At 27.2% G+C, this 12,352-nt stretch overlaps 2 protein-coding genes across 2 annotated transcripts; one reads left to right on the top strand and one right to left on the bottom strand.

Moving 5' to 3' along the window:
* The first annotated feature begins 212 nt into the window (after positions 1 to 212).
* Positions 213 to 4,175, top strand: LOC105360274 (transmembrane protein 135). The gene is made up of 9 exons (XM_011497141.1): positions 213 to 1,397; positions 1,627 to 1,757; positions 1,845 to 1,971; positions 2,336 to 2,490; positions 2,782 to 3,019; positions 3,086 to 3,253; positions 3,372 to 3,512; positions 3,699 to 3,865; positions 3,939 to 4,175. The coding sequence occupies exons 1-9, from the start codon at positions 1,251 to 1,253 to the stop codon at positions 4,051 to 4,053; spliced, it is 1,389 nt and encodes a 462-aa protein (XP_011495443.1). The 5' UTR covers positions 213 to 1,250; the 3' UTR covers positions 4,054 to 4,175.
* Positions 4,176 to 5,087: 912 nt separating this feature from the next.
* LOC105360275 (uncharacterized) lies at positions 5,088 to 6,214 on the bottom strand. The gene is made up of 2 exons (XM_011497142.1): positions 5,925 to 6,214; positions 5,088 to 5,427 (listed from the first exon to the last, which is right to left on the bottom strand). Exons 1-2 carry the CDS (start codon positions 6,190 to 6,192, stop codon positions 5,126 to 5,128), a joined length of 570 nt encoding a protein of 189 aa, XP_011495444.1. The 5' UTR covers positions 6,193 to 6,214; the 3' UTR covers positions 5,088 to 5,125.
* Between the last annotated feature and the right edge of the window lie 6,138 nt (positions 6,215 to 12,352).

The following is a 12,352-nucleotide window of genomic DNA, read 5'->3' on the forward strand; positions in this document are numbered from 1 at the left end:
GCCAGAGTATGCAATCACCTTTAAAAATAACCAAGCTTTCTGTCGCTTTCACTTCATTTCACTATTTAATAAATAAGAAAATTCATAAGATAGGACCTAATAGGACCTAAGCAGGTATTCGCTTCGCTTAATTATGGAGTCAAAGTCGGACGACTGTCATTAACCGTGGTAAGCCGACCGTCAAGTCAATCCACATGCTCGGCCCCGCCCAACCCGCTCGCCCCGCTCGAGCTCATTTTGTCTCGCGCATAAAAGCCGATCATTTGCGCTCTCTTATCTGCTCATCTGGAAGCCCATCCGCACAAGTATGGCTATCCTTTAAGGGAATTCGATGAAAGTCGGCGCTGCAACCAGACCTTATCAACGGTGCGGACGATGGATCGTATGTACAATGACAGACGGACAGTAGTGTGCAGCATAATGTGCAACTGTGTTGAGTGATTAATGACGAGGAAGGCACGGGGGAGAAGATCGGTTGAAGCTAATGTGCTCTCGGATCTGTGGCAGTGGCCGAGAAACGAAAGTCCTTGGGCAGATCGCATTCGATAGCCAGGCATCCACCCGTTTTATCCCAATACCTTGTTTATTTAAATATCTCGGAGAGAGATAGGACGAGAGCTGATCGGTGATCACGGATAAGTGGCAGTAATTATCGCAGACTAGTTATTTGCGATCGGTGTAGTGTGCCAATAGGCTTCGTTAATCCTCGTAATAGGATTACGTAAACTCAAATGATTAATGCTTTTTTATCGATTAATTTGTGCGCGTTTATCGTGTGTATGTACTCACGTGTATATTTACACTCGAAGCACTCGTATTGTTGCCGCAAATTGTGCCTAATCATTTGCAAGATAAAAAGCAATAAATTAAATTGAAAGCATTTGCACTGGGCGTTTTATTAATAGAGAAAGTTTCTTTATCACTTGCCATTTGGAGCAGTTTTTATTTTCCTCTTGTTTTCAAGGCAGACATTCGATGTTTGTTTATGGTGGGGGAATCATCATTTAATCCTTATCAGTGATTAAGTTCACCAGATTATAATAAAATTCTTTGCATTATAGAATGTAACGAGCAGTTTATTTGAAGATTAAGTAAATGTTTGTTGGACTTGAAGAAATTTGGCCTACGCATTTCCTTCCCATTACATTGATCATCGATAGTGAATTGTGTCAGGATACTCGTAGCTCGAGGCATTTGTATAATAATTAGTAGATTATTGTGGGATAATTTCAGTTGGCTGTATCGTAATAATGCCTGCTAAATTGAGTAAATTTGCCATCGAGGCTAGTTGTAGACAATATGCCCATCCATGGTCCGACTCTTGTATTAGTACCACTGCTGGCTTAGGTCTTCAAGCGTTGCAGGACTGCATCAGGATATACTCGACACTTTATTTTGTAAGCTTTATCAAAATCATTCTTTATTGCGTTTAGGTATTATTACAATAAATCAATACAATAATGATAGATTTATGGCAAATGTTAATTTTTCAATATGATAAATAATTTTGTGAATTGTAACTGTGCCTCTATATTAAATAAGCCGCTAATTATTTTATTAAGAGCAAGACTTTTTCTATTGTATTATTATGTCTATCATAAAATTTTTATCGTTATACGTGCATAGATTACGCTTTTAACGAAAGGACGAATTCCAACAATAATTGATATAAAAAGGACATTCTCAAGCATTATTCAATCTACTGTATTTTTATCATGGAGCGCCTTCACCTATTCAATGTTCATTTGCTTTTTTCGGTAAGTTCATTAGTTTTATAACTACTCGTTACAAAAATTAAAGTATTAATCTAAAAAAAAATTCTTTGAAAAAATTGTATGTTTTAGGAGGATTTTGGGACATTTTAATATATTAACAGTATCATTTATTCCTTCGTTTTTCTCGAGTCTCAGTGCAATTGTATTAGAAAGACCATCGAGGCGTACTATGCTATGTTTATATGTTTCCAACATTGTGAGACTTTTTTAGCTTTAGCGTCAAGGGAATACTTATACCTTGAATCTATATCATTTTTCAAAGTATGAAAAATTAAAAGCATTTATCCGTTTAAATTATTGTTAAAACATATATTTGTGTAATTCTATGGAGAAATTGAGGATTTTAGTTTATAGTAAAGTTTTTGAGTATTCAATGTTTCAGATATTTGTTATTCTTTAATACACATATACATAATAATCATTCGATATCCAAATAGTTCAATATTCAAACTTTAAAAACTTAGATCATCGTGCATGTACTCCCTTATTATCCATTATGTGTTAATACAATATTTTCACTATGCTTTTTATGATAATATATTTCAAATATTTTTTTTTAGGCTACAGAAACTTTATTCAGGATGGCAGTATCAAGGGGATATGCTTGTGCCGTTCCAAGAGGAGAGGTTTACATATTTGCCGCTGGCATGGTAACATTGTTATACTTCTTTAGAAGTAAACACAATAATAACGACTCCATTTTCAAAATAATAAGGTAATTATTTTTTCAGAAACAGTTGTGTTAAAAAGTCTCTATTACAAATCCGGCTGAATTCATGTAGTTTTAAAAGTAAAATTTATTACTATATTATTATCATAATTTTTCTTAATAATCACAGAATTTTATTACAAATCTAATATTTCTAATCATTTTCATCTAAGGAATGAATATGTTTTGTATATATTAACTGCCAATTGGTTAATTGTAAATACGTCTTTTTCCCCCTTTTAATGTAGATTTTATTAAAATTGTTATTTATAAAACTTATGTAATATTTTAAATCAGAATTATACTTGGTTCGTACGAAGAAAAGGGATATAAACAACGAAGCGATAATCAGTCGACTAATACAATCAGTCCCTCTCGAGCTAAAACAGTTAATGTTAAGAAAACAAAATCGATATTTAATTTAGTATGGAAATCATTAAAATTGTACGAGCTTATGATTAAGAAAATAAAAATGATGGGAAATAGACATTCATCGTGTCCGCATCCAAACAGTTGCATATATTATGTTTTAGAAGTAAGCCCATTAACATATAATATTAACACTAAGTAACTTGTATTAGTACGCTTGATTTTTTAACAGGGTGGCGTAAAAATATTTAGTTTAGGTGTTTGTGTGCAATTTGCACTGAAACTGATCTTTCAAATGAAAAATATAGTACAAAAACAAAAGCAGTTTAAGAAAATATTCTTTCAAAAAGGAAACTTCAAGTTAGCATGCTTTCTCGCTGGATTTTCCAGTTCTTACAAAGTAAGTTATAATGGAAACTAAACATTCCTCATTTATCAGTTGATATTGAAATAACTTGAAGCTTAATAGACTATTTGCAACTTTTAATAATACAAGTAGAGTGAACTTAATTTTTCAGCTAATATCCTGCTTTTTAAGAAGAGCGTATAATAAGGATTCATCGCAATATGCTATTATTGCTGGCTTATTAGCAAGTTTATCGTTTGTTATGTATCCGGATAACACAATTGCGCTTTATGTTGCATGGAAAGCTCTTCAGGTGAGATTTAGAAAAACAATTATGACCAAGTAGTACATGATTATATGTATCGTTATTAATAGTTGCACAAGGATGTGCAGTGCCATTAATGAATAATAATTTCAATAGTATACAATATAAAATTTGAGGGCTAATTTTGTAAATTAACAATGAGCCAATAAAAAATGACGATCAATAACTTTGCAGTTGCTGTGGAACAGCGGCGTCGAAAGTGGAAAAGTACCTGAAGTCAAATGGTTTGTGATATTTTTATATTGCTTTAGTACAGCTGTTTTATTTCATGCTGCAATCGTTGAACCACAAAATTTACGAACTTCGTATTGGAAATTTTTATACAGTCTATCGGGCGGAAGGTAACGTTATACAAAATTTGCATTATTTGAAACTTAAATGTATTTGAATTTTAATGGGAGCCCAATTCTGCAGAATTGCATCCATGTCTCGTATACCAATCGATGAATTTGGTTTAGAAAGCAACAAATATTTGCAAGACATTCTTAAGAAAACACAAACACACGATAAACATATCTATTCTTTTTAAGAGTAAAAATTACATATTTTTATTGATTAACAACACCAAAGACATTCCACGGATAAACGAAAGATAAATAATTATTACAATGATTACTTTTTTAATGGAGAAACAGCAAAGCTTAATTCAATATTTTTAAACTACATGCTTATAATTATTTAATTAATAATTATTACATTTAAATTTTCACATAAAATACAGTATTTTCACGTTTCAATTTTCTTATAATATAATAAGAAAATTTAAACACAACAGAATTCTTAAGCAGTAATAAAAAGAAATTATAATTTATTTTTAAACATATAATCAGAGTATACTGCTATTATTAATTGTTCATATTACAATTAATAATTATTTATTTATTTAACCAATGGTGCCTATATATTGTGATAATTTAACTATTTTTTCTACTTGTATAGTAATTTCACTTATGTAATTATTAAAATTATTTTAAAATGGAAATTGTGTATAATAACAGATTTTGTTAATATTTTTGTTTTATAAATACTTTGTATGTGATACAATCTTTTTTACTATAATATAAAAAAATAGTAGACTTTAAATTAAGGTATACGAATATTTGTTTTTTAAAAAAATGTACAAAAAAAAAATCATATTTGGTTAATGAATAAACATTATAAACAAATAAAATAGTTGTGTAAAACTTTATTTATCTCATTTATAACAAACCCGCTTTTTTGCATTAATAACTGGGTGCGTACAAATTTTTATCCTTCAAAATAAATTATTTAAATGCGTAAATTTTCAAAATACATTCAAATACTTAATTTACGAATATTCCCTAACATTTATATTTATATCGTTTCATTTTTGTAAGCAAAAATTTATTAATTACCCTCTATAACCTCCTGTTATCACTGGAGAACATTGAATAATATAAAAATTGCTTAATTTTAATATTTAATATTTGTTAAAAGACTTAATGATTAAATAAAAGATTACGCTTAAAATTGTAAAAAAAAAAAAAAAAAAAAAAAATGAAAAAACTGAAGTAAATTTTTAAATTTTTCTTCTAATACAATAAGGAAAATTTCTGTACAATATGAACATAACAATAATTTTATTTCACATTTTGCTTATTATTATTATTGACGTTCTTCATTGCTCGATTCACAATAGTTGACGTTACTATTTTGTTCGTTTTTACCTTTCGTTTTGCCTTCTTTTTCTCAAGTAACCTTTCCCAATGGATTTTACTGTGTAATATCAATTTTTTGGAATTTATGATCTTTGGTAATTCTAGATTCTTGACGATCACATACTGAACATCCGATGGCGAAATTGTCGAAGCTTCCATCGCTTGTATATCATTAATTTGCCAGGGCAAGATGCCAATGGGAGATGAACTCCAATCGCAAACGTCTAATTTTTTTAAATCATAAAATAAATGTTAACAATCACAAGTATTTCTTAAATTAACTTATAATTATTATTTTATCATTAAATGTTGGTTTGTATTCTTACGTGAATATTGTAAATCAACATTTTTTATTTTAAAATACTATTGATTTTCATTAAAAATCATAAGGATTAATTGGAAAAATGTCATAATAATATAACAACAAAAACAAAATGACTTTATCAATTGCATTAATTTATTAGAAATACGATCGATAATTAAAATATCTTTGAAAGTTAGAAAATTTTTATTGTGATAGTGAAATTTGTTGAAATCAATTGTTATCTATTTCATTATTAATTGTCGTTTTACATTTGAATAACAACTATATTGTTACTGATAACACAAATACCGTTTCTCTCTCTCTCTCTCTCTCTCTCTCTCTCTCTCTCTTTAATTATCGCGTTTAATTTAAATGAATTGAATTTTAAAAATTATTAAATAAATTTCATGAAGTCACCTGATGCAAGTTCCCAACTCTTATTACGAATGGTACAATCTGAAAGATTTTTATTGATAATAGTTTCATTTTGTCTAGTTGTCTCAAAATTCTCAATTTCTTTCAAATCCCGAACGCTATATATTTTATCTATTTTATTCGTGCTTTTAAATTCCACTTCATCCCTTTGTTCATTTTTACATTTTTCGTAATTCTGTAATGAGTATATTTTCATGAGGTCCAATACTTTAGATTTTGCACAAGAATCATTATTTAAAAACGAGGACATTTTCCAAATTTCAGGTATAAAATTTTCGAAAAATTTAGTAAAATTTAAAATCAATTTCTCTAAAAATGTCTCTTCTAATAAATAATCTGGAAATTCCACAATGATATTAAGATTTGGAACATTCTTTAATTCTGGATACTTTGTTTCTACTTCGTTTTCAACCATTTTTAGAAAAGGTTTTGTGGATAACTTTTTCTTTTCGTTATCAAATTTTTGCTCCAAATTTTGATATATACGTCGAGCGATTTTCTGTTTTCTAAAAGCTTGAACAATTGCCTTTGCCCATAAAGAGGCCAATAGTTTTTTATGTAAATCTTTTTCATTTTTTATTAGTAAAATAAGTTGTAAAAGTAGGGGAAACAAAATTTTCTTCTCTTGTAATAAAAGAAGAAGGTCTTTCCAAAAATCTATCAGAGATGGCGGTAAACAACTTTCATCTTCGCTCAAATCTCCTTCAATGAAAATAGATAAAAGTTCTGGTTTAATTAAAAATACTTCGCTGTTTAAAATACAATCAATGATTAATTTTTCTCGTCTTAAAAGGGAATCTCCCTTATTAAAATTTTTCGATATCTCTGATAATAACAAACTTAATATTATGGAAAGTTCTGAATTAGCAGTAACCGAATATGGCATTACATTTGTACAATTCAAAAACGTTACCTTTAATTTTTTAAATAAATTATCTAGGGTTTCTCTAAAAAATATTATATAAAATTATTTTATTATCCTTATGGTTATATTGTATGTTGCATTGTAAGATTTGAAGTCTAAGTACGGTAAAAGATTAATAATATGTATGCGTATAATGAAATCGACTATTAGATTTTACCTTATTTCGGTATCTGGGAGATCTGATATAAATTTATATTTAGTTTTTATATATAAACCAATCGCTGTCCATAATTCAATTAAATCAATCAAATTCTCATCGTCTTCGGAATCAAAATATTTCGAATCATCCACAGTCTGCGATTCTTCTAAAATTTTTGCTTCTGCAGCCCAATATTCTTCCTGCACATAGAAAAGTTAATCGGGACAATCCAATACGAGCTTTCGATAATCCAAACAACGAATGGACAAAAATTTCTTTAATTTAAGAATTATATTTATTAAATTAGTTTTAACAAATTCAAAAGGAAGAAAAGCAAAATTAATACATTTATGCAAATAGCAATGATTACCAACTTATAACGTCCATAAATATTTATTATTTTTCAAAGTACTCACATGTAACCAGGTTAACAAAATATTGGAAACAATACGCATAACATCAATCGATGGTAATTCGTAACCATGCGCTATATCATGTCGAAGATCGACGATCCAGTCTGGAATATTCAATTGCTTAGCAATAGTAAATAATGATACATATTTACTATCGGCAATGTTTGAAATATGATTTAAAAATTTCATTATTACTGTCGAATACATCATTCTCAAGTCATTTTCATACAATGTAGACAATTCAGTATTGTTAATTTTTGGTATCCACTCTCGGTCTCGAAGACACACTTGAAGCAGTCCCAAAGTACATTCCACGCCAACAGGTAACATTGGTATTCTAAAACAATTGATATTAGCTTACCTTTACCCTTTAATCATAGAAGAAATAAAATAAAGCGTTCATATATACAATTAACCTTGCTTTCCAAACAAGAAGAGCATGGTATGCATTCTTCTGCTCTGTTAAATTGCCTGAGTAAATTTGCTTGTAAACCTGGAGCCATTCTTCCCTGAAAATGTTTGATTTATTTTATATGCATCGTTGAAAATCATAAAAAGTTATAGTTTTCAAATGTTCATAGGTTATAATCGTTTCACACGTGCTACACAACATACAATAGCCACTTGATCAACAATGTAATCACTTAACAATTAATATCGAATCAATTTCTATTTATAATGATGTTGTTTGCTTACACAGATGACCAAGGAACTTGGATTAAATCGCTTTGCTTACGAATGAGTGCCATTATTTATTTTTATTTACACGCCATAGGTTTTACTGCATGAGACAAGCTTATCTAAATTTCAAATGAAGTATGAGAATGAATGCGAACGATGGTATATGAAGTTTAAAATAATTTTTTTTAAAATATTTAAGTTATTTTTAATTGTGATATTTTAAAAAAAGAAAAAATCATTTTATTATCTTAATTTTTACGTATAAACTGTTTCCCATCTTACATATTATTTAAGGTTCGTAAAGGACTTTAATAACCAAGAGATTAATCGATACCTTTGACCTAACTATAGTTTTTTAAATTATTCATTGCTACTACGATTAAAAATGATTTGTTTCATTGTTATTTACTATAAAAATGTTTTACTAATCGATCGTTCGAGTTTAATTTTAATTCGTGCATTTTTGCACAAATTTTTATTGAATATAGACGAGAAAATTTTTTTTTAAATACTAAACTATACGAATACTCGTAACCAAAATTCACGATTAATAAATATAAATGTGTAAGATATTTTAATTAATATAATTAGAGTATCGATTAAGACAATATCTTTGAAAATTTATCAAACCCATATTAGAAACTATTAAGAATTATTTAAATTACGCAAAAATATACTCATGCTGAGATTAACAAACACAGGGGTAATAATAATAATACTTTTTCTTTCGTTAAAGAAAAATATTTAATAATCAACGTTACAGTGAAGTAAAATCGTTTAAATATCGATTAAAGGGAAAACAAAATTGTAATATAAATTAACAGGGACAGTAATAGAATGAATTTAATAAATTTTATCAAATTTTGCCAACAAATTGCAATTTCTATTGGACGATAAAATTTAATAGATAAATAAATCTTATAAGAGCTGTTAATGCTTATGATCGATTTATCATTTATTTGTTAACTGTATACATTGAACTTTTAAAATACACATCGGATTTTGTCGCACTTTATTAATGAATATGTTCGTTCATTTATTACTTTTCGCTGTTAAAATGGAAACAACCGATGGACAAAATGATTTACGCTGTGTTCGCTTAGAAGACAGTGGAAGTTAATACATAATCAAAAACATCTTCGTTCATGCAATTTTTTAAACGTGAACTTTAAATTTTACTTCAATCGCAAGGCTTTATACAAATGCATAATTTATTTATCATTATTGTATTCTTAATATATATATATATATATATATATATATATATATAATTTATATAGTAAATATTATCACATTTAGATTGTATAAGTCGTAGCATGTGTTTTGCATGGACATTTTTCGAGAAAACAATATCGACGTTTTTCATTATAACTTTAAATGGCAAAGTTTTCATATATTATTATTGAAAAAAAGCTAAGTACAAATATACACATACACAGAGAACAGTTTTATTTACAAAATAAGATTATGTAATTGTGAAAGAGACAATCGATGTACGGCTTTATTGTGAAAGAAATTTTTTAATAAAAATTTAATATTATTATTAAAATGTCATCTTTCGTGAAATAAGCACTAAATATTCTTTTTAAAAAAATATTTGTGGACGAGGAAACAATAGTTCAGTTATTTTTGCATGAAACACTTTGTTTGAAATTATTATTCAATAAATAGCCTTTCGCAGTAAATTTTTCTGAAAAATCTACATGCGTACTTTCACGCTCTATATTTGTATTGTTAATGTATAAAGAAAGTTTTAATAAGAATAAATGCTTTTTAATAGGAATAGATATATTTATACCTCTTCGTTAAATATTAATTTATCGCAATCAATTTATCGATCCGATAGAGTTTAAAGGCAAGTTTTTTCCAACGTTCATTGTTATTATTATTATTATATTTTTTTTTTTTTTTTTTTCGTTGTAAGTCTAAATTACGCAGTCACGCGCTCATTCACACACGCACGCACTCACGCACGCACTCACGCACGCATACACGTATTTGGGTAAAAGATTATTATTATTATATTATATAGATGTTAGAAATAGTACTTATACGCATATCACAAGAATTATCAAAATTTACTTAATGAATAAATTTCAATGGTTTTTAAATAAGGAAAACAATAAAAGATATTGTCCCAAAAGTGATTATCTCTAAATTGGCTTTGCAATCAGTCTTGTGAATGAAAACGAAATAAAACGAATTATGTAAGCGAACATTGGTGACGTATAAATTATGTCGCTTTAAATGAAAAACTTGAAAATATCCAAAACTGACAAAAATTCATTACCTTATAATGTTAAAAATTTCTTTTACAAAAATTATATATTATTTATACGGTTAAGATTATTGATTTATACAGTTAACACAGATGAAATTGACACTTTTGACAATTTTTCTACTTTCTCATGTGTCCGTCGAAAATATTTGTTAAATATTTCAAATAATTATATGATTATGAATTAGGTCAAATATTAATTTCAGAGAATTGAATTCCTACAATTTGAGATATTTAATATACTGAGGTTTTTTTTATTTTTTTTTTATTTTTTTTTTTTATTTTTTTTTATTTCATATTGAAATTAGAATAAATATCGGTGACAAATTTTATGTTGAATAGTAATGTTGTCTATTTGCGTTGCAATTTAAATATAAAAATACTTTAAATAATGCTAACAGTTTTTAAATGTCTGAATAAATAAAGATACTTTTGCAAAAACTAATAAATGTAGTGGTAACATGGTATTATGTAACAATAAATTCGCCTGATGCGGTTAACATAATCACAGACAGCTGTTTTTTTTTAGGCGTCTTACGAATAATTACAATATATCGCAAAGTTAATAATATATTCCTATTTCCATACAACAATTTGAAATTTTAAATAGTTATTGACTTCTTATATAACATCAGAAAATTCAATTAACTATTTAACTTTATCGTTGTATCGTCGTCAATTATATCATATGAATGGGCGCATAATCGATTCATTATAATTTTCCTTAGGAAGATTTTTTCATTATCTGTTTACATTTATCGTCAAACACACGTTCACAATATTGCGCGATGAAATACAATTATAATAATAATCTTACCGATAAATACCATATATATGATTTATCATATTCGCAAAACATTTTATGTCACGTACACGTGTTCACATGTGTACACATGCGTGTGCATACGTACATATGCACGTGTGTATAATTGTATGCATATTAGCATACAGAAAAATATTGGCACGGAGTTATACTGTTAGTTTATATAGGAAAATTTGAAATCCATAAATTCATAACTGTTTCCATTGAATAAATTAGTAAAACGTCGAGCGTTTTAAAAAGTATTTTTAGGATAACATCAATCTTACAACACTACAATATAACATTTAATTAGAAAAGGAGTGTTATTTGCTTCTTCTAGTATTTCTAGTTTGACTAATTTATCTGCGACGACTGAATTCATTAGCCTTGCCAAAGCTAAATCACAGCACATTATCCATGTACTTTACTTTTATATGCTAAAAAATATTAAGTTCACGAAACAAATGTTAAAAGAAAATTTTAAATTCTACATATGTCAGGAAAAATCAATCAATTAATAAATTGCAACTAGATCTCTTCATTTGTAGATACAATTATAAAATATCTTAATGTCTTTTATTGTTTTAATAGAACAAATTAATAGTGTATCATTTAAGATATTTAACGTTAATTTTCCTATTAGATTTATAATTGAGTAATAAAATTACGTCGAATTAGCTACAAATAATATTAATTGAAATTGAAATCTAAAATTCTAGCTCATAATATTGAATAAAACGTATATATAAGATAAATGCATAAATATCATGAAAAAAAAAAAAAAAAAAAAAAAAAAAAAATTTAAATAAAAATATTCAGAAAATTCTATAATATTCTATCGTTCAAATAGTGAATTTAGGATCAATATTTTAAATAATGATTTTAAATAAAAATGATTGCGCAATCAAATTAATCGATTTTAGAAATTGCTAAAGGGATTCGGATTAGTCAATTTTATGAACAATTTCATTAATAAAGTTTATGTTTTACCTTGTATATTATTTGCTAGAATTTATTAAAACAATGTTGCTTACATAAATAATTATTTATTTGAAAATATAATTAGTAAAAAGATGAAAAGTAACCATATTTAAAATTTTACAAACTTATACATTTGTATACATTATAAAAATACGATAAATTCGAAAGAAAAAAATTTTTAATCTAGTGTT

The sequence above is a fragment of the Ceratosolen solmsi genome, unplaced genomic scaffold, assembly GCF_000503995.2.
Source record: "Ceratosolen solmsi marchali unplaced genomic scaffold, CerSol_1.0 scaffold13, whole genome shotgun sequence".
Taxonomy (NCBI): Eukaryota; Metazoa; Arthropoda; class Insecta; order Hymenoptera; family Agaonidae; genus Ceratosolen; species Ceratosolen solmsi.